Below are 20,032 nucleotides of genomic sequence, written 5' to 3'. Positions count from 1 at the left end.
AATATTATAGATATAAAGTATATTTTAGATTTTTAATAAATATACCGGGTATCCCGAATACCCCTTGTAAAATAATTGAACCTCCACTCGGATTTTGGGGTCGAAAACTTAATCTTATTAATACTCGATCTCATCATCGTTAATATTCGGGTACCCTTTATTTGAATACTTGTTAAGTCGGTACCTCCAAACCCCGGGTTACGGGTTAAAACGCCCACCCCTAACTGTGACATAAAACGATAAAATTACGTCGGACACGTGTCATGATTCTATTGCATGAAATGTGCCCTTCACTGTAGAAGACAACCTTCACCATATGGACGCTTTCTTTCCATTTTTTTCTCCGTCTGGAACCCAACGGCTGGAAAAGAAAGAAGGGGAAAAAATCGGAGAAAAGAAAAACGCTTCGCTTTCACACCTGAAAAGCTCGAAAGGACCTCCCTCTCACACTTCGTACGTGCAGATCGATTAGGGTTTGAAATTTAGGGTTTGTTCTTCTCTCTCAGCTCGAGATCTCTGGTGGAACAATGGCAGATCGCGGATCTTTTGGTTTCGGTCCTCGATTAGGTTTCTTCGTTTATCCTTTCTATGTTTAGGGTTTCTTTTTTTTCTTCCGAATTTTTAGTTTCTCCAATCTGCTCTGGATGTTTATTTGACGTTTGTTAGGTTTTAGTCGTTGTCTTCTGTTTCTCGCGCTCCTACATTAGGAAATGGGTGTTAGGGAAGGAGCCGAACCCTTGTTCTCTCACTGGAGGGGGACTGGCGCATGCCACTTAATTAGGGAATGAGTGTCAGTCGTCTTGATTATCGTGATTATGGGGTTCGTTTTGTCTACTTAATCTAATCGCGAGGAAAGAGAAGATTCATCCAAAAATTTAATTTCTGGGTACTTTGTTTCCGAATTTAAAGCAATTTCTGGGTACTTTGTTTCGGACATACTGGAGCTGTTCCGTGAATTGGGGTTGTTGATGTTTATGTGCTAGTGGTACTGGCGTTTTCAGTTTCTTGCTTTATTCAGTTCGAGGAACGTTTAGAATTCACGTTTTCTCCCTTTTTAACATGTTTGCAGATATAGAACAATTGCTATCAGAAGCTCAGCACCGGTGGTTGAGGCCCTCTGAGATTTGTGAAATTCTTCGGAACTATCAGAAGTTTCATATTGCGTCCGAGCCTCCCAACCGACCACCTAGTACGTTTCTCTCTCTGTTTGGGTGCCTGAATAAGGTGTGTCTGGGGTTGGACATTATGCATGTTATCGTAGGCTTTAGTTTTTACTTGCATTGACGAAAAAGTGTACACAGATTCTATTCTACATGAGCTGTTCTGTTTATTGGTATTACATTATACCACATTTATCGTAGTTAACCGGGTTGCTCTCTTGGAAATATTAGTCAGACTTCTTGCATCCCATCAAAATCAATAAATGAAGTAAAATTGCTATTTATTCTGTAATTTGACACAAGATTCAATGACCTCAGGTGGTTCACTCTTTCTTTTCGATAGAAAGGTTCTCAGATACTTCCGAAAAGATGGTCACAACTGGAGGAAGAAAAAGGATGGAAAGACAATCAAAGAAGCCCATGAGAAATTGAAGGTCAGCATTTCCACTTATGTATCCTCAGCAATTCAGTGCAGACACGTCATTCATGGTTGTCAAACCTATTTGTTTCTATTTCTTATTTTGTGAATGAAGTGACTAATATTAAAATGTATCTAAATTTTGGGAAGTGACATTTTTCAAGTGTATATAGGTGGGAAGTGTTGACATGCTACATTGTTACTACGCACATGGGGAAGACAATTCGAATTTCCAGAGACGTAGCTACTGGATGCTTGAGCAGTGAGTCTGAATTCCAGTTTCTGTTGTATATTTTCGCAAAATTGGCTTTCGTAATGTTTATGTTTCTCTGTCTCTGCTCTCGCTACATTTATCTGCTTTTATCACCCAACTCTTTCCAGTGTAATTGTGCATGGGAAATGGGAATCTCTCTTGTAAATGACCAATAGTTCTTTCCCCTATAATTACAATAAGAACTATCAAGATGTAGTAGAGTAACCTCAACTTTTTGGCTTGTGAGATGAATTCGAGAAAAAAAAAGCTAAGCTTCTTGCTATAATTTTCTTTATAGTTACTTTTTCAGTTTGGTGCTGATATACTCAACCTTGTATTTATATAAGTTTATGTGTCATTTCAGGGACTTTATGCATATTGTTTTTGTTCATTACTTGGAGGTTAAGGTACAGTTTTTCTTGTCAATATTGTTTCTAGATGCATTGTTAGATAAAAAAAATATTCCAGTATTCAAATTTCAACATCACATAATTCCCGTTTTAACGCATATTGTCCATCATATGGTGTTTGTTTATGTTAATCTTACGTTGTGCCTTATGTCATTGTTTTTGTATCCCATGTTGTAACCATCAGGGAAATCGGATGAGTACTGGAGGAATAAAAGAAAATAATTCAAATTCCGTAAATGACACTACATCGGTCCATATTGGTTCAACAGCAAGTCCAACCAGCACTTTGTCATCACTATGTGAAGATGCTGATTCTGGTATGACTCATTCTTATTTTCTGTGAACTGGTTTTGATGACTGTTTGGTGTAGTTATTTTAGAGGGAAGACTGTTGTTTAACCTACTTATTATGCTCTGATGTTTAAAATGTATGTAAACATTAGCTAGTCTTGATTGTGCATGTAATTTTCAACTCAAACTTATATCTCTTTTTATACAGGGGATATTCATCGAGCAAGTTCTAGTATGCAAGCACTGTCTGATCCTAAAATTGTTACTCAGATAGGGGACACACAGGATGCGAGCATATTGAATTCTTATTATATGAGTTCTTTTTCAGGTACTCCTCCCTTTGCTTTCTGTTATGTATTCTACTGCTCAGTATCTCCATTCACCAAATTTATGTATGCTTGCTGAGAATGTCTTTTCTATTCTTTTCCAGGAACTCGTGAGGGTTGGATGTCGGCTCCAGGAGCAGGCGTTATCTCTCAGATTCGTGATTCCCAGGGATCAGTTGGTGTCCCAGTGTGGAGGGCTGCCTTTGAGGATTCAACAACGAATTATCATAATCTGCCTTGTAATGATCTGTTAAGTCAGATGCCGCCTTCTACGACTGGATTGATGCTTGTGCCTGGCATGGAAAATGCTGGTCAAGGTGGACTGATAGCTGCAGACAATGACAATAAGGAGCATCTCAGAAATCCTCTTCAAAACCAAGTAAATTGGCAGGTATTGTAAAAAGATATATATATATATATATATATATATATATATACATTCATTATAGATTTAGTCTCCTAGTAGATTCCGTAAATGATAATACCAAAAGAGCAATGCCATTAGTGACCAGAGATTTACAAGTTGGAGAATATTAGGAGCGGAGAGAGAAAGGGGATCCAAGATCAACTGTATGTATTGTTATATAAAATTCGATTGCTAGTGTCCAAAAAGCAACGAATTAATATTTTCATCATGCACATAGAAAAAAATGTAGAAAGATCTTAAAAGGCAATTGGTTACAGATACATGCTTGGAGAAAAGGTACATGATGCGTATCTTGTGCCTATATTTGATTAAAGGCTGCTTTTCTGTTGTTTATCTACTGATCTATTCAAGCTCCGGGAAGAATGCTTATTATTGATTCTGAGTTTGAGATTCTTTTCTCTGTAGATTCCTGGTCAGGACAATTTACCATTGCCAAAATGGCCTATGGATCTTGTTTCACTGGCTGGAATGGGCGATGGTACAGATCTGACGGTGTTTGAGCAAAGAGCACATAATAGTTTTGAGACATTTTCCAGTCTTCTTGATACTCAAAGACAACAGTCTATTGGGAATGGTATTCAGTTTCCTCTTACAAGTGTGGAATCTGACTATATACCAAAATTAAACCCTGATGATCTACAACATGAAACAAGCACAAGCCTGATGTTACCTAGAAAATCATTGTTGAGTAAGGAGGATAGTTTGAAAAAGGTTGACAGTTTCTCTCGATGGGTTAGTAAAGAACTTGGTGAGATGGAGGATCTGAAGATGCAGTCATCTGGAGGCATTGCATGGACTACTGTTGAGTGTGAAACTGCAGCAGCTGGGTCGTCCTTGAGCCCTTCTCTCCCCCAGGACCAGCGCTTCACCATAATCGATTTCTGGCCTAAATGGGGGCACATAGACTCAGAAGTTGAGGTAATTTAACAGATTGAAGCATTGGAGAAATGATCATATGGTTGAGCTTTCTGTTAAGGCACATTTTTTCATAATGCAGGTTGCCAGCTGGTTTTTATAACTGAGTGTTCATTTTTTGCTTTTACGCTGTTAAGAACTTTACTGTGTTTGTAGCAGAATAGATGATTGAACCTTCTTGTTGATGTCCCTCTGTCAGTATGTTTATAGTCTCTAAAGTTCATAATCGGGATTCCTACTCCATAAAGCTGCTAAGCTTTGTTTTCTGACTTTCATGCTTTCTCTTTCTTTTTTGTCCCTGTCTGGTTTTTCCTTTTAGTTCTTGCCTCTTGGTTTTCAGGGATTTTGCTATTTGTACTGATTAGGAACTCTGTCTTCTTGCCTATCACTCTACCTATCTGATATGTTAAATCTCTTCTTGCCTAACATCCTATCTATCGTTCAGGTTATGGTTATTGGGACGTTTTTGATGAGTAAACAAGAGGTCACAAGATATAACTGGTCATGCATGTTTGGGGAAGTGGAGGTTCCAGCTGAAATTCTAGTAGATGGTGTCCTTTGTTGTCATGCTCCGCCACACACTGTTGGTCAAGTTCCATTTTATGTTACATGTTCAGACAGGTTTGCTTGCAGTGAAGTTCGAGAATTTGATTTCCTCCCTGGCTTTACCAAAAAACTTAATGCTACTGCTGTTTATGGTGCTACTACAAGTGAAGCATCACTTTATACACGGTTTGAGAGGCTACTGGCTCACAGATCTCCTGCACACGAACATCACATATTCGAAGGTGTTGGGGAGAAAAGGAAAAAAATCAGTAAAATCATGTTGATAAAGGATGAAACAGAGTCTTTGTTGCCTGGGACAACCCAAAAAGATTCAACCGAACAAGAAGCAAAAGGTCGAGTTATCAGGGACCTGTTTGAAGAAAAAATATATATATGGCTCATCCATAAAGTGACTGAAGATGGTAAGGGTCCAAATATACTGGATGAAGAGGGGCAGGGTGTTCTACATTTTGCTGCTGCCCTTGGCTATGATTGGGCGATAAAACCAATTTTAGCAGCAGGAGTTAGCATTAATTTCCGTGATGCAAATGGATGGACTGCCCTTCACTGGGCTGCATTCAGTGGCAGGTATGGACTTCAGTCTCATCCCTTCAATTGCTTTGAATATAAATCTTCATTGTATTGGAGTTTAGCTTTTTCAAATTTGAGCTTGATCTCTCTTATTGATTTCTTGTAATATGCTCAGACTAATCTGTCTAGAATTCTGTAACTGGTCTGTTTTTCTTAATGAAACTAACTTTCTTGGTGCTGTTAACTTCAGGGAGCAAACAGTTGCTGTACTTGTCTCTCTGGGTGCTGATGCTGGAGCATCGACTGACCCATCTCCAGAGTTTCCTTTGGGTAAAACGGCTGCTGACTTAGGTTCTGGAAATGGACACAAGGGAATTTCAGGTTTTCTTGCAGAGTCTTCCCTCACTAGTTATCTTGAACAGCTAAAAATGAATGAATCCAAGGAAAACAGCTCTGCTGACTCCTGTGGAGCAAAAGTTGTTCAAACTGTCTCTGAGCGAACAGCTACTCCTATGAGTTATGGTGATGTACCAGAAGCGCTCTGCTTGAAGGATTCACTTACTGCTGTCTGTAATGCTACACAAGCAGCTGACCGCATACATCAAGTTTTCAGGATGCAGTCATTCCAGCGGAAACAGCTGTCTCAATTTGCCGGTGATGAATCAGACATATCCGATGAATTGGCTGTTTCTTTTGCAGCTGCCAAGACTGGGAAACCAGGACACAGTGAAGGCGTTGTACACGCTGCTGCCGTTCATATCCAGAAAAAGTATCGTGGTTGGAAGAAGAGGAAGGAATTTATCTTGATCCGACAAAGAATTGTTAAGATCCAGGTTTGATTTTCATGGAAGTGACCTAGTTTTATCCCTGTTTTGTTTCTCTTGAAAGTGTGGGTGTATGCAGCTGCGTCACTATCATCAGCTATCATGTTCAGTAGCCACTTGTATGATTATCCCTTTAGTCTGAACCTGACTGTGATTCCATTTACAGTTAACATTTCTTAAGAGAAACCAGTGATGGTGACAGTATCCTTTTGTGTGTCTGTCGGTTATACTATTGACCATTTTAAAAGTTTTAGAAAGTAGATTGGTGTGACTCTGTTAGAGTCTCCACATATGGTGGATGTGGGATTGGGACTCTAACAGACTCTTTGCTTTAGCATTATTTTTTCTCATCTCAGCTCTGATTTGCGTATCATCTTGTTTAAATGGGAAAGGTGTATTGTTCCCTGATTTGTTAAGAATTGCTATATGTGTGAGTTGATGGTTGATGTGCTCATGTACTTTATAACTACTGATGCTAGAATGGTTGCTGAGTTTTTTTTTTGTCCTTAATTGATGATCTGGTAGGCTCACGTGAGAGGGCATCAGGTTCGGAAACAATACAGAGCGATCATTTGGTCAGTGGGGATACTTGAGAAAATTATATTGCGGTGGAGACGGAAGGGCAGTGGTCTAAGGGGATTTAGACGTGAAGGTGGTGCAAACGCAGCAAAACAGGCTAAACCCGGAACGAGTTTAACTCAGAAGGAAGATGATGAATATGATTTTCTAAAGGAGGGAAAGAAACAAACAGAAGAGAGGTTGAAGAAAGCGCTGACGAGGGTGAAGTCAATGGTTCAATATCCAGAAGCACGGGCTCAGTACCGTCGGCTGTTGACTGTTGTTGAGGGTTTCCGCGTAACTGAGGTAAAATGCTATTGCTAGAACACACACGCGCTTATTATTATTTGTTTTCATTCATGATGTGTTGATGTAAAAATGTGTATTATGGGGCGGGCAGGAGGCCTCAAATTCAGGGGCGAACAGCAACAGCAACAACAACAACAACAATGCAGAAGAAGGAGATGGAGAAGGCAAAGCGGATGATGATTATCTTCTAGACATTGACTCTCTTTTGGATGACGACACTTTCATGTCGATTGCCTTTGAGTGATTCATGAGTGAGAATGACACCACACGTACATAATAGGGTATCAGGTATCATCATCTCATACTTCCTAACCCAGAAAAAGAAAGAAAGAATAGGACCGTTATGTAGTATTGGAGGATAGTGTTGATATTTGATTTAAATATACTAGGGGGAAGTAGCAAAGTAGCAAAGTAGCAAAGTAAATTGTTTGGTCTTGTTGGGGTAGTTAAATGGAAGAAGCAGGAGAGCAGACAAGTGTTTTACTTGTCTTCTAGGGAAGAAGAGATATGTGGTAACACTGGGGCTTTTGCATATATATACACACACATGTGTGTGTGAATTGGTGTATTATGTTTGTGTGCAGCGAGAGCCAAAGCCCTGGGTTGGTGGGTTGTACACAAATTACATACATGTATGCTATGTTTGTATACGTGTGAATGCATTTCTGATCCAAAGACCCTAGTTGTAAAGGACCGAACCTCGTCGAATCTCAACGAATGTTTGATCTGTGACTTGTTTTAAACAGCAAAGTTGGTGGTGAATTATATTGCATGTTATATATATGTGTATATGTATATGCCCAGATTCGACGTTTAGGTCCTCGCTATCCATCTCATAGCAATGTAAACTTGTTTTTGCTATTAAAGAGAAATTACTAATAATGTGCAAAAGTCATGGCTTTGGATGAGTTGCGATCATACCATATAATATTATATGTATAATATGCGCAATATGTCATTTTCCTTTTCTAGTTTTTCTTGTGAAGATTCGCGCATCAGCCCGAGTCACGGCTCACCGAGTCAACCCTGCTATGTCAAAAAAGAAAATTACACCCCTGCGCACTATAGCAATTTGCTTGTTCTCCTCTTCCGCAAGTTCTCTCTGTCTGTTTTCCTCCTTTAAACCCTGCCTAAACCCTTCTCTCCCTCCCCTCGTCTTCCTCTTCTTCTCCTGTGAGATCGCGTCATGTCGAAGACGCTGAGTCTGATACGAAACAATGCGTCGAATCCGAAGGTGTGGTTGGTGATCGGCGTGACGGTGGCCGGAATCGTGATCCTGGCGGAGACCCGGAGGCGGCGGATCAAAACCCTCAGGCTCGATGACTTCGGCGCTTTCTTGGATCGCTTTGAGCTTCTTCCTTTTCCTCCGCCGCCTCCCCCCGCTGCCAAACAACCTCTCTCCGGCCTCACCTTCTCCGTCGCCGACGCGTATGTTTTTTCCTCTCCCTCTCTCTCCGTTTGACCCTTCTTTCGCATTTCCATTTGACCCGTTTGACTCTCTCTCCGTATGTTTCTCTGAGCTTATTCGGGAGTTCATTGGGGTTTTTTTCCTTCCTTTGGGGGTTCTCGGTGAAATGATCTCGCATGAGCTTTGTGGTTCCGCTGACATTGTATACTTTGCACGAAATCGTGTTGGTAGAAATGGCTATTTGTGTTTCTTCGTTACGTCGGTTTCTTGCTTGCGAATGGTATCTATCTAATATGTGCGCTGTTTCTTGCCTTATGGGTTCTGGAATTGGCAGATTTGATGTTAAGGATTACATCACAGGGTTTGGTAATCCACAATGGAAGAAGACTCACGGGCCTGCTGAGAAAACTGCGGTCGTGGTGACTGCGCTCTTGAAAACTGGAGCTACATGTGTTGGGAAGACGATTATGGATGAAATGGGTTTTGGGTACTTCTCCATTTTAATTCCCCCATCTGATTCTCCATGTTTGCCATGGGAAATTGATGTGAATATTTAGGTTTCAATGTGATTTCCAGGATTACCGGAGAGAACAAGCACTATGGAACCCCTGTTAATCCAAAGATGCCATCTCATGTTCCGGGAGGTTGTTCTAGTGGAGCAGCAGTTTCTGTAGCGGCTGAACTCGTCGACTTTGCTCTTGGTAATGCTCATCTCTTTTCTTTGTTTTTTGTTGCTTGAGCGATAGGAATGCTGGTCTGTCTGTATGTCTTCCTGCACATCTCAATCGCATGATTGTAGTTATCAGAATGCCAGTGGCTTTGCAGGAATTGATACTACTGGTGGTGTTAGAATTCCGGCTTCATTTTGTGGTATTCTTGGCTTCCGGCCATCTCAGGGGACCGTTTCCTCCGTTGGAGTTTTGCCCAATTCCCAAAGCCTAGAAACTGTCGGTATGTCCTGTTATTTTTCTTTCATCAAGCTGCCTTTTTGTGTCAACTACTTTGATCTGCTTCTTAGTTTGTCTAGCAAATATCCTACTGAGGAACTCTCTGCTTGTTGAAGCCTTTCCTTTCTCTGAACTCTGTGGTAACTTATGCGCCTTCCTGATCATTTCTTTAGGATGGTTTGCCCGTGATCCTTCTGTTTTGTGCCAAGTTGGGCATGCATTACTTAGTCTAAACGCAGTTCCGAATAGAAGACAAAGATGTTTTATTTTCGCCGATGATTTATTTGAGCTTTCTTACATCCCTAAGCAGAAGACGGTGCATGTTATCAGAAAGGGAATCGAAAATCTCTCGGGATGTAAGTTTGCCACAACATGGACTTTTTTTCCTTTTCCTTTCAAATATATCGTTACTTACATTTTCTTTATCGCTGAAAAAGATAGCAGCTATGTTTATGGTATCTTCTACCCTGGATTTCTGCAGATCAGAGTCCAAAACATATGAATTTGGGTCAGCATGTTGCTTCAAACATTCCTAGTCTGAAAGGTTTCTGTGAGCAATCTGTGAATTTACAAAATTCAGCATCAACTTTGAAAGTTCTGTCATCTGTGATGTTATCAATACAGAGGTAATTTAACAACCTTTTTTTTTTTTGTTTATCACCACTCTTCTTTTTAAATCTTCTTGAAACTCTGTCACCCTCGTCAACACTATATTGCTCTCTTCTTTCTCTGATTGGTTCTGTATAGGAACTTGGCTGTTTTTCTCTTTTTCTTGAAGTTAATTTGTTTTTTCTTAGTAGGGATTTATGTATTATGAGAAAAGTTTTCTTTTTACTCCAGACATGAGTTCAGAACAAATCATGAAGAGTGGTTTCAATCATGCAAGTCCTATCTAGGACCAAAAGTGTCCAGTCAGGTTCTTGAAGCTCTAAAGAGCAGAAATGAGAACATCAAATCTCTCTACAAAGTTAAGACTGAGATGCGAGCCGCCATTCAAAACCTTCTAAAGGTAGCCTCAGATTCTGGGTTTTTATTTTACTCGATTCTTTATATAAGTGTCTTATGGACCATTCGTTCCAGTTGAAAGCCTATCTGGAAATAAAGGGGCGAAGGAAAAAGTTCCTCTCTGCTAGGTCATTTTTCTTACGACGGGCCACTGCAAAGACTCGTTGCAGTCAACTATGCCTTTTTATACTCTTTAGTATCAAGATTAAAACATATTGTGGTATATTATTGGTAGGATGATGGAGTTCTAGTGATTCCCACAGTCGCTGATGCCTCACCCAAACTTAAAACAAATAAGAAGAACTCCTTGAATGAGTTTCTTGATCGGACCTATGCACTCTCCAGCATTGCTAGCATGTCTGGGTGCTGTCAGGTATCATATAATTGGAGCTTTCTCGCATGTATCCAACTGTTACTCATACCCTTTTTGATATTACTGAGTCATTGCACCATATATGTCACAGGTTACCATTCCATTAGGAAACCATGGTGATCATCCAATCTCTGTATCGTTTCTCACATACCATGGAGGAGATAAATTTCTTCTCGATACGGTGTTGGATGTATACGCATCTCTCCAAGACCAAGCCAGGATCATGTCCACTTTAGCACCCATTTCAGACTCAAATGGTAGTTTGGAGGCTTCTGAACTTTTGAAGGAAAAGGTAGATTTATCTCTATTGATTTGAGCATTAATTCTGTTGACCCAATTATTTACTATTCTCTCTGTGAGACTCAAGCCCTTGTAAGATATTAGGTTTATCAGTTTATGGAATATATCGTTGACCATTGTTGTTATATGAAATTGATTACAGTCGTGGAAGCTTCATTATGGAGAAATTGAAATAGAAGTAGCTTCGTAAAAGCACTTCTCGCTATGAGTCTAAATCTACTTGGTTCCAGATATAGTGGAATGAATCTGAAACACATTGTTGATGTATTTCGTTCCAGGGCAATGCAGCATTCAAGATGCGACAATGGAATAAGGCAGTAAAGTTTTACACTGAAGCTATCAAATTGAACGGAGCAAATGCAACATACTTTTGCAATAGAGCTGCGGCATATTTGGAACTCGGCTGGTAATCAGTTATCTTCGTATATGTAATTTTGTAAATTATGCTACAGCTGTTGTGCTGTTCTGATCAGACAGTCTTTTGTTTGTCTGCAGCTTCCAACAAGCTGAAGAAGATTGTACCAATGCTATTTTGCTTGATAAAAAGGTGAGAACCCGAGAACTTTGGTGAAATCAAAATAAAACAATAGCAAACCATAGAACTTGAAATCATAATCACTAAGTCTGAAAGGGCAAATTTAAAAGAGAATGTGCATCGCCGGCTTCAAAAGAATTTTGGTTTCATGATTTTGTTGTAAAACAGAATGTGAAGGCATATTTGAGACGAGGTACCGCTAGAGAATCGCTTATACGCTATAAGGAGGCTGCTGCAGGTGAGAAACCAGTTTTCAGACTTTGCATATTAATTGAGTAGAACATCTCCTCAGGTTTTTACTTAATAAAAAGAATACCTCCCCTGCCATTTCTTGTTTTTCTTAGAATCTGGGATTTCTTCTTCCCAAATAAAGCATTTTCTATGGAGAATTCCCTTTCTTTTTGTGGTTTAGAGTTTATTAAGGTCGGTCTTGGCGGTACGTTGCTAATTTTCGAGAAAAATAGTTAGAGAAATGGGTATTGTAACCTGAATTACCAAGGATAGCCATCCATAGCATAACTAGAGCTTTGAATTTCCATTGATGTGGGCAGATTTCAAGCATGCTCTGGTCCTTGAACCCCAAAACAAGACAGCCAAGGATGCTGAGAAACGCCTCCGGAGACTTTTGAGTTAGAAGAAGATGATCATTCTCCTCCTCTTCTTCTTACCCGATGTGGCTTTGCTCCAAGACACAACCTCCTCTCTCTACTCTCAATTCCAAAAAACACTGGGAGAAGCTTTAGAATGTGAGGGTGAGTTTTTTTAAATTATTTTGATCGTTTTGATTAGAAAATAAGTTTTTGGACACTGTCTTCTCTACCTTGTTGTTGTTGTTTAATATTGTTCACATCTTTGGGGGATTCAAAGTTACCATTTTTGTTTTTTGGGTTTGTCTGTTGAAAACTAGTATTGGGTGTAAGATAAATTCAAGACTGTTCTTGTGTGCCTTCCCTTGTATAACCAATTATACATTTTTATATATTTATATACTTGAATGAGTGTGTATATATATATATATATTATCTGGGCCAGTGAATGATCCCATATTAGGTTTTCTTCTACCCATATTCTTACCAAAAATCTTGTCTTTGTACAAATCACATTGCTCTCTGTCTCTCTATTAACACTGTTATTATTTTCCACATTCCAACGGGTATGTATCCCTAACTTCAAGCTGTTTACTTAATAAAAAAAAAAGAAAGGAAAATTGGACAAATGTGCCATTTTCCCTTACAGAAATAAAAAAAAAAAAAAAAACTAAAAACACGTTTTCAATGAAACTGTATGCCATAAAAAAAAATCAGAGAGAATTATAGAAATAGCATTTATAACAAATAATAAAAGAAATAACCTAAATCCCACAAAAAGAAAAGTCAAACAGACAGCTCTCGTCTGTATTGTAAGCTTCCTATATTTCCCCCCTCCCCACGAATCCCAGAAAAGACAACAAACGAACAATGGAGAAGCCCTCCGCCGCCGCCATGGCCCCTCAGCTCCTCCGCAACCTCATCATCTCCGCCCTCTTCTTCGCCGACAAGGCCCTTCTTTACCTCCCCGTCAAATGGCAACTCCTCGACAAACTCCGGTTCCTTCTCGTCTCTTGCTTCCTCTTCTTCCTCCGCTCTCTCCCTTCCGTTTTCTGTCCCGACGCCGATTCCTCCAAGGCCTTCAAATTCTCCTCGAAGAATCACGAATCCACCGATCTCTCTCCCACCTCAGCAGGAGGAGGAGACTCGGGAATTGCTCGAGCGATCTCGCAATTGCTCTCCTCCATGAACGAAATCCCCGTGAGCTCGAGGAAGTATGAAGTGGTCCGATCCTTGGCGGAGAGACTGATCGACGAGAATCGCGGCGAGAACTCCGCCTCGTTGATCGATGTGAACCGTAGGGTTTTAACTGCGTCCTTCGCTAGAACGCTTGGCCGGTTAGAGGCGGCGGTCGAGAGAGACCGGCCGAGGGATTTGGGCGAACCGATCCGGTACGGGTTGAACCGGGTGGTGAGGGTGGCGATGAGAGCGGTCGGAGATGGTTTAACAGGTAAAGGCGGAGAAGAGGCGGAGCAGTGGTCGGCGGAGAAGCTCGCGGCGGAGGTGCTGTGGCTGTCGGAGAAGATGGTGACTTGCGGGTTCGGCGAGGAAGCCGTGGAGAAGTGGGCTTCGGCTTCCAGCTTGGCTCGGCTCGCTCTCTGGGCTGAGCCACGGCTCCAAGGCTCCATGGTCCAGATTTCTGGTATGTTCCCTTCCACAAGTCGGTTTCTTATTTATTACGATTCGACTTTCCAGAGATAATTTTCCCAAAATGGTTTCCATAAAAAGACGTAATCATAAATATTATTCCTTAAATAAAACTGCGTAATTATTACAAAATGATGCGAATGCGATCTAAGAACATTGACAATACAATTTCATCACGAAACAACTTGCTAAAAGATTGCGGCCGAGATTTTTTTGATGACCCACGTTGACAATTACTGTTTTTTTTTTTTGTCTATGAAGCTTTCTTGTTCAAGCAAGTCAAGGAGATGGGCAAAGGAGAAGGAGGAGAGAAAGATAAATGGAGGCTGACGAAGAAGAAGATGCTGACGTCGTGGCTGGGGCGACCAAACACATCTGTGTATTCGGTTTCGTCGAATTCAACCAACTTCCGCTTGTATGTTGGATGTGCGAAGCTCTCATGAGTAGCCAAAAACCTAAAAATTTGAAGCTTTGAGCTCAGTTTCTTTGAGATTACGGGAGTTGAGAAAGTAGGATCGGATCAAATCAGACCTAGTGCCAAGGGAGATGCCTTTAGCACCGAGTGCCAATGCTGCAACGTAACCGCGTGCATCAACGATGCCACCAGCTGCGATAACCGGGATTTCACGGTCACCTACCATATCAACGACCCTCGGCAGCAATGAAAAGAGACCGTCCTAAAACATTTTTGACACCGTTTCTTGAGACATTACAAACGAAAAACGAAAAAGATGCAATCGAACATTTTGAATATGGTTTTATGCATACCTGCCCGATAACATGTCCACCTGCTTCACGTCCTTGGACTATAATCGCATCTACTCCTGCATCGATGGCTTTTTTTGCTTCCTCGATGCTCCCAATCTTACTCGAAGGGCATGAAAATTGATCATTTATAAGAGGGATTAACCAAAAAATTGGTGTCTTTTAACTATGATTATTAAGCTGCTAAATATGGCATATATCCATTCGTCGTGGCTGCCATTGCTGTGCAGGGCCAGCAATGGAGCCGAGAAGCCATTCCTGAGAACAGTGGAGCAAACGAAGCTGGAGAGGGTATTGGAAGAGACCATTTCAGAGCTGAAGATAGAGGATCAAGAGCAAGTACTGTCGCTTTGGCTACACCACTTCACGCATTGTTCGTCCTCTGACTGGCCTAACCTCCATGCCTCCTACGCCCGCTGGTGCAGCTCCTCCCGCAAGATCTTTCTCTTCCAATCCAAGTAAGAACCCTCCCTCCATTAGACGATACGCCCAAAGAAGGCATTTAGATGATACTGATGAATCATTACACTTTATATATGAAGATTGTAACATTGATTGAAAATGAAGTTACTTTTTTTTTGTAATATGGAAGGAGGCAGGAATGACAAGTTTTGTATTGGAACCAAAGAAATGTGTTTGGATTTCGTCCCATTCTTTTCCTTTCAATTCATATATTTATTCAAAGCTGAAGACATGGATGGCCATATCAATCCTTTTGTTTGGGTTTAGGAAAGATATTTCTCGATGTGAATGTGAATAGAGATGTCAAAATGGGTCGGGTTATACGGGTCGACTCAACCCGATCCACTTATAAACCCAAATGGTCTAGTCCATTTGGTTAATTTTTTAAAATAAGTTAAATGAGTTTTGTTCCATTAAACCCATTATATATTTAGTTAAAATTGTTATATTTAGATGTATAAAAATTAACATATATAGATATTTATATATATATATATATATATACATATATTTATATGAATTAAATCGAAATATTTGGTATCGTTTTCGAATCAAATCGTACTGAAAAATTCGGTTGTTTTCGAATCGTATCGAAAAAATTGAATCATGTCGAAAATTCGATACTACTCCGAATCGAATCATACCAAAAAATTCGGTGTCGTTTTCGCATCAAATCGTGCCGAAAAATTCGAATCGTATAAAAAAATTCGATATCGTTCCTAATCGAACAGAAAAAATTGGTTTTGTTTCTGAATCAAATCATATTGAAAAGTCGATGATATTTCTGAATCGAATCGTGCCGAAAAATTCGAATCGTATAAAAACCTCGATACCGTTCCGAATCGAATCGTACCAAACAATTAGGGGTGAATATTAAGCTCTGGTGAGATTCTTTATTTTAAGTTTATTGTTTCATCAACAAGAAGAAAAAGGCATTCACTATAAGAAACATATAGGGGTGTACCGGTTTGTGGGTTAGTTCACGAGTCAATCTATATTTTTCTGAGGTAGAATCAAAATATTTGAGCAAAAAATAAACGGGTTGAACGAGCCAACTTGTCACAAATCGAGCTTATGAAGAGCTAGTTCGGCGAACCCACGAGTCAGGAATTTCTTTTTTAATGTTTGATATAAAAATTGTATTTTAATTAGATATTTAGTTTTTCAATTTTTTATTTTTTATCATATTTATAATTTTTTTAAGTATTTATAATATTTTTACATATTTTAGTTTTAAATTTTTTTAAAAAAAATATGCATTTGATTCGATAGGCAATTCTTTTGACAGGCGAACGAACGCGATTTGGATTGGATTGATCAATTTTTGGCTCGTTAAAAAATGGATCGGGTTGAATTAGATAAAAATATTCCCAGATCGATGGACGGTCTATTTTACACCCTTAAAAACAATTAAGCAAGTTGTTTAGTACATTTGGTTGTTGCCAAACCACTTGCTAGAAGCCCAGAATATTGTTGACTTAATCGCGCTCCATTTAAGAAGAATCATATCCTCTCCCAATTCTTTATATATAATGTCCAAACGAACATAATCGCATTAAATATTTTTAATGAGCCATGCATGCAAATTGCTGGCAATGGGCTCGAAGGAGCTGCAGCCCACTGACCAAAAGCTCACGTGGTTCGACGCTTGGCCTGCACCACCCTCTCTCCATCCCTAAGCCACTTGACAAGTTGAACCGAAAGAGGTGACTCATGATCGTTTGATTGCACCGAATCCTATTCTCTTAATCACGTTTGAACGATACTATAACATATTTACCAATAACTTTAACGATATTCCAGATATGTACGAACATATTATACACGACCCCTTTCACTATATATATATATATATATATATAAGTTGCACTTCTTCGTTCCATACAAAACACAGAGGAGGAGGAGAAGAAGAAGAAGAGAGAGGAAGATGGCAAGCAGAATGGAGGTGAGGTGCACATGCGGCCAACGGATGTGGACGCCGCCCGGCATTCAATCCCTTCAATGCTCCGCCTGCAACACCTTCATCCGCCTCTCCCTCTTTCCTGTCCCAGGTACCCGGTCCCGACCATTTCTCCCACCGAGCAAACTCGTCTCGGGTTCAAACCATGTGGGTTATTATTCACGTAGATTGTCTGAAAAAGGATGAGATATTGATCACTGCATAGGGCGAGGTGGGTACGGGCAGCATCAGCCGTGGAGGCAGGGGGGCGGCTTCCCTCGGCTTTCGGGAGAAAAAGAGCGGTGCTCTGTGGCTTGAACTACCGCGGCACCAGCTATGCCTTGAAGGGTTGTATCACTGATGCTAAATCCATGAGGTCCTTCTTGATTCACCATATGGGTTTCCCTCCTGATTCCATCCTCATGCTCACAGGTTCCATCTCTTCTCTTTCCTTTTTCGATCGCTTTTTTGTCAGTTTTCCGAAACAAAATCTTGATGTGCAGAAGAAGAGCCGAGCTCGCAAAGATTCCCGACGAAGAAGAACATGAGAAAGGCCATGCGGTGGCTCGTGGAGGGTAACCGAGCCGGTGACTCGCTGGTTTTCCACTTCTCCGGCCACGGTTCACGTCAGAAGGACTACAACGGGGATGAGATCGACGGTCAGGACGAAGCCCTATGCCCTCTCGACCAGGAAACCGAGGGCAAGATCATCGACGACGAGATCAATCAGACACTCGTGAGGCCACTCGTCCCTGGAGCCAAACTCCACGCCATCATCGATGCCTGTTACAGCGGAACTGTGCTTGACTTGCCCTTCGTTTGCCGCATGGCCAGGTAAAGTAGTAATCACCGATCTTTGATGAAGAATCAATGGATTCTCGATCTGCTTAATGACATGAGAAAGTGAGAATGTAAAACAGGAATGGGTATTACAAATGGGAAGACCAAAGATCAATGGGGGCTTACAAGGGAAGCAATGGCGGAGTTGCATATTGCTTCAGTGCTTGTGATGATCACGAAACCAGTGGCTACACTCCGGTACGTCTATAGTTTCGGCCCATTTCCCAAACCCGAGAAGAAACTCGAACCGAACCCAAGAGTCTTAACGTCTCGGGAATATGAGCAGGTGTTCACGGGAAAAAACACGGGAGCGATGACTTACAGCTTCATAAAGGCGGTGAAGGCCGATCCATCGCCTACTTACGGTGGACTGCTCAGCCTCATGTGCTCTGCCATACGAGATGCCCAAAACAGCCTCTCCAACGACGGAGCCTTTGCCCATTCCGACGAGCCCGCGGTATCGTCTCTTTCCCAACTGGAAGGTCATTGTGCTAAAAACTATATCCCCCCTTCGAGAATTTGCAGGAGCCACTGCTTTCATCCTCGGAGAAGTTCGACATATACAAGAAAAAATTTGTGCTTTGAACGCTCTATTATAATCATGTTTTAATGCAAATAAAATGTTGAACCTTCTACATAAAGGCACATTCTATAACACGCATATGTCTCCGCGTGTGTATATTCTATATATGTATGCATAATGTACAAGTGTTTACACGAGTGGTAAACTGGCGAAACCCGAAACAAGTTCTTTTCTTGTGAACGGTACAATGAAGAACATAAGTGTACTTTTTCTTGAAAGTTTTTCCAGGTAACTCAGTATATAAGATTCACGATAGATATAGAACACGATATAGAGAACTCGAACCTGCGATGTATTCATGCAGAGCTGCTTAAGTTTTGACGGATCAAGCACTGAGCATCATCAACGAGACTTTTCACGACTTCTCCAGCGGGTAAAATCTCCTTCACGAGTCCTACGCTTTGCCCGGCGTACATCGCCATACTCTCTATGTCTCCCGTGGTCGTCCTGTTCGGTACAGTTCCAGCTAACCTTCTTATCTCCTTTTCCTGAATCCAAGCCCCATCTCTATTCAGGTAAGCTCTCTGTTCAAAGAGTGAAAAAACCTAACGTAGGTAACGAATCTTACCACGCCGTGTATGGTGGAACGTCCGATAATAGGCTGGTTAAGTTCAGTTTCATCGCTCGGGAGAGATCTCCAGTCTTTGAAGAAGGGTGTCCGAAGAACACGATGAGGTGCACCAGGCCACCTGGCCCGACCAAACACATCTGTGTATTCGGTTTCGTCGAATTCAACCAACTTCCGCTTGTATGTTGGATGTGCGAAGCTCTCATGAGTAGCCAAAAACCTAAAAATTTGAAGCTTTGAGCTCAGTTTCTTTGAGATTACGGGAGTTGAGAAAGTAGGATCGGATCAAATCAGACCTAGTGCCAAGGGAGATGCCTTTAGCACCGAGTGCCAATGCTGCAACGTAACCGCGTGCATCAACGATGCCACCAGCTGCGATAACCGGGATTTCACGGTCACCTACCATATCAACGACCCTCGGCAGCAATGAAAAGAGACCGTCCTAAAACATTTTTGACACCGTTTCTTGAGACATTACAAACGAAAAACGAAAAAGATGCAATCGAACATTTTGAATATGGTTTTATGCATACCTGCCCGATAACATGTCCACCTGCTTCACGTCCTTGGACTATAATCGCATCTACTCCTGCATCGATGGCTTTTTTTGCTTCCTCGATGCTCCCAATCTTACTCGAAGGGCATGAAAATTGATCATTTATAAGAGGGATTAACCAAAAAATTGGTGTCTTTTAACTATGATTATTAAGCTGCTAAATATGGCATATATCCATTCTGTTCCATCTAAAGGATCAGACTTTCATAGGACAATCTTTTCGACAATCTTAAAAACCCAAAAAAAAAACACTTGGGCTGTCTGATTTCCAGAGATTAAACTCAATGATCCTTCATGGTTTTGCTATTAGTGATGAAAGAATTGATTGGACTTACTTGAGGAACAATCTTGACTCCCGCAGAATGAGCATCATGGACAAGATCTTCTGAACATTCACCCCAATAGACCTGCAAAACCTCCACCTTCTCCTCCAGAATTACCTTTATATTCGATTCGTGGGGGAACGCAAGAACAACGCCAACCCCAAATGGTTTGCTTGTCAATTTCCTTGTCTTCCTTATGAGCTCCCTCAAGTAATCAGGGCATTCCT

The 20,032-nt window shown here is 40.9% G+C and overlaps 5 protein-coding genes and 1 long non-coding RNA gene across 6 annotated transcripts in view; 4 read left to right on the top strand and 2 right to left on the bottom strand.

Annotated features, from left to right (window-relative positions):
* The first annotated feature begins 341 nt into the window (after positions 1-341).
* Positions 342-7,694, top strand: LOC104799938 (calmodulin-binding transcription activator 2-like). The gene is made up of 13 exons (XM_010522629.1): positions 342-567; positions 1,070-1,189; positions 1,479-1,594; positions 1,752-1,840; positions 2,196-2,238; positions 2,426-2,558; positions 2,740-2,859; positions 2,962-3,248; positions 3,690-4,202; positions 4,645-5,333; positions 5,527-6,109; positions 6,626-6,964; positions 7,059-7,694. Exons 1-13 carry the CDS (start codon positions 528-530, stop codon positions 7,209-7,211), a joined length of 3,225 nt encoding a protein of 1,074 aa, XP_010520931.1. The 5' UTR covers positions 342-527; the 3' UTR covers positions 7,212-7,694.
* A 106-nt stretch (positions 7,695-7,800) lies between these two features.
* On the top strand, positions 7,801-12,516 carry LOC104799946 (outer envelope protein 64, mitochondrial). Its single transcript, XM_010522640.1, has 13 exons — positions 7,801-8,395; positions 8,710-8,862; positions 8,952-9,076; positions 9,201-9,326; positions 9,496-9,678; positions 9,804-9,948; positions 10,163-10,331; positions 10,563-10,700; positions 10,792-10,992; positions 11,279-11,406; positions 11,496-11,547; positions 11,704-11,773; positions 12,087-12,516. The coding sequence occupies exons 1-13, from the start codon at positions 8,154-8,156 to the stop codon at positions 12,167-12,169; spliced, it is 1,815 nt and encodes a 604-aa protein (XP_010520942.1). The 5' UTR covers positions 7,801-8,153; the 3' UTR covers positions 12,170-12,516.
* Positions 12,517-12,858: 342 nt separating this feature from the next.
* Positions 12,859-15,224, top strand: LOC104799930. Its single transcript, XM_010522620.2, has 3 exons — positions 12,859-13,764; positions 14,031-14,117; positions 14,740-15,224. The coding sequence occupies exons 1-3, from the start codon at positions 12,993-12,995 to the stop codon at positions 14,994-14,996; spliced, it is 1,116 nt and encodes a 371-aa protein (XP_010520922.1). The 5' UTR covers positions 12,859-12,992; the 3' UTR covers positions 14,997-15,224.
* Positions 14,132-14,721, bottom strand: LOC104799926. Its single transcript, XR_769645.1, has 3 exons — positions 14,538-14,721; positions 14,301-14,446; positions 14,132-14,224 (listed from the first exon to the last, which is right to left on the bottom strand). It is a non-coding gene; the product is annotated as an uncharacterized LOC104799926 (long non-coding RNA).
* Positions 15,225-16,763: 1,539 nt separating the features above from the next.
* Positions 16,764-18,432, top strand: LOC104804569 (metacaspase-3). The gene is made up of 6 exons (XM_010528880.1): positions 16,764-17,140; positions 17,182-17,367; positions 17,439-17,769; positions 17,856-17,973; positions 18,062-18,232; positions 18,301-18,432. Exons 1-6 carry the CDS (start codon positions 16,924-16,926, stop codon positions 18,358-18,360), a joined length of 1,083 nt encoding a protein of 360 aa, XP_010527182.1. The 5' UTR covers positions 16,764-16,923; the 3' UTR covers positions 18,361-18,432.
* Positions 18,433-18,499: 67 nt separating this feature from the next.
* Positions 18,500-20,032, bottom strand: part of LOC104799917 (nitronate monooxygenase) — a 2,493-nt gene continuing 960 nt past the window's right edge. Inside the window, exons 2-6 of the mRNA XM_010522604.1 lie at positions 19,818-20,030; positions 19,460-19,555; positions 19,223-19,368; positions 18,927-19,146; positions 18,500-18,846 (exon numbers count right to left, since the gene is read on the bottom strand). Coding sequence (XP_010520906.1) covers positions 18,655-18,846; positions 18,927-19,146; positions 19,223-19,368; positions 19,460-19,555; positions 19,818-20,030 — 867 coding nt within the window. The 3' untranslated portion in view covers positions 18,500-18,654. The remainder of the gene's footprint in view (positions 18,847-18,926; positions 19,147-19,222; positions 19,369-19,459; positions 19,556-19,817; positions 20,031-20,032) is intronic.

The sequence above is a fragment of the Tarenaya hassleriana genome, unplaced genomic scaffold, assembly GCF_000463585.1.
Source record: "Tarenaya hassleriana unplaced genomic scaffold, ASM46358v1 Cleome10, whole genome shotgun sequence".
In the NCBI taxonomy this organism is placed as follows: Eukaryota; Viridiplantae; Streptophyta; class Magnoliopsida; order Brassicales; family Cleomaceae; genus Tarenaya; species Tarenaya hassleriana.
Note: the sequence above shows the minus strand (reverse complement) of the source record. Positions and strands in the feature narration are given on the sequence as shown.

Coding starts and splice junctions, on each gene's coding strand:
- LOC104799938 (XM_010522629.1), top strand. CDS start 528: ATGGCAGATCGCGGATCTTTTGGTTTCGGTCCTCGATTAG. Junction 1,841..2,195: donor AGCTACTGGATGCTTGAGCA/GTGAGTCTGAAT, acceptor GTGTCATTTCAG/GGACTTTATGCATATTGTTT. Junction 2,239..2,425: donor TTCATTACTTGGAGGTTAAG/GTACAGTTTTTC, acceptor TGTAACCATCAG/GGAAATCGGATGAGTACTGG.
- LOC104799946 (XM_010522640.1), top strand. CDS start 8,154: ATGTCGAAGACGCTGAGTCTGATACGAAACAATGCGTCGAATCCGAAG. Junction 9,949..10,162: donor GTGATGTTATCAATACAGAG/GTAATTTAACAA, acceptor TTTTTACTCCAG/ACATGAGTTCAGAACAAATC. Junction 11,774..12,086: donor CTATAAGGAGGCTGCTGCAG/GTGAGAAACCAG, acceptor TGATGTGGGCAG/ATTTCAAGCATGCTCTGGTC.
- LOC104799930 (XM_010522620.2), top strand. CDS start 12,993: ATGGAGAAGCCCTCCGCCGCCGCCATGGCCCCTCAGCTCCTCCGCAAC. Junction 13,765..14,030: donor CTCCATGGTCCAGATTTCTG/GTATGTTCCCTT, acceptor TTGTCTATGAAG/CTTTCTTGTTCAAGCAAGTC. Junction 14,118..14,739: donor GACGAAGAAGAAGATGCTGA/CGTCGTGGCTGG, acceptor CATATATCCATT/CGTCGTGGCTGCCATTGCTG.
- LOC104804569 (XM_010528880.1), top strand. CDS start 16,924: ATGGCAAGCAGAATGGAGGTGAGGTGCACATGCGGCCAACGGATGTGG. Junction 17,368..17,438: donor TTCCATCCTCATGCTCACAG/GTTCCATCTCTT, acceptor CTTGATGTGCAG/AAGAAGAGCCGAGCTCGCAA. Junction 17,770..17,855: donor TTCGTTTGCCGCATGGCCAG/GTAAAGTAGTAA, acceptor AATGTAAAACAG/GAATGGGTATTACAAATGGG.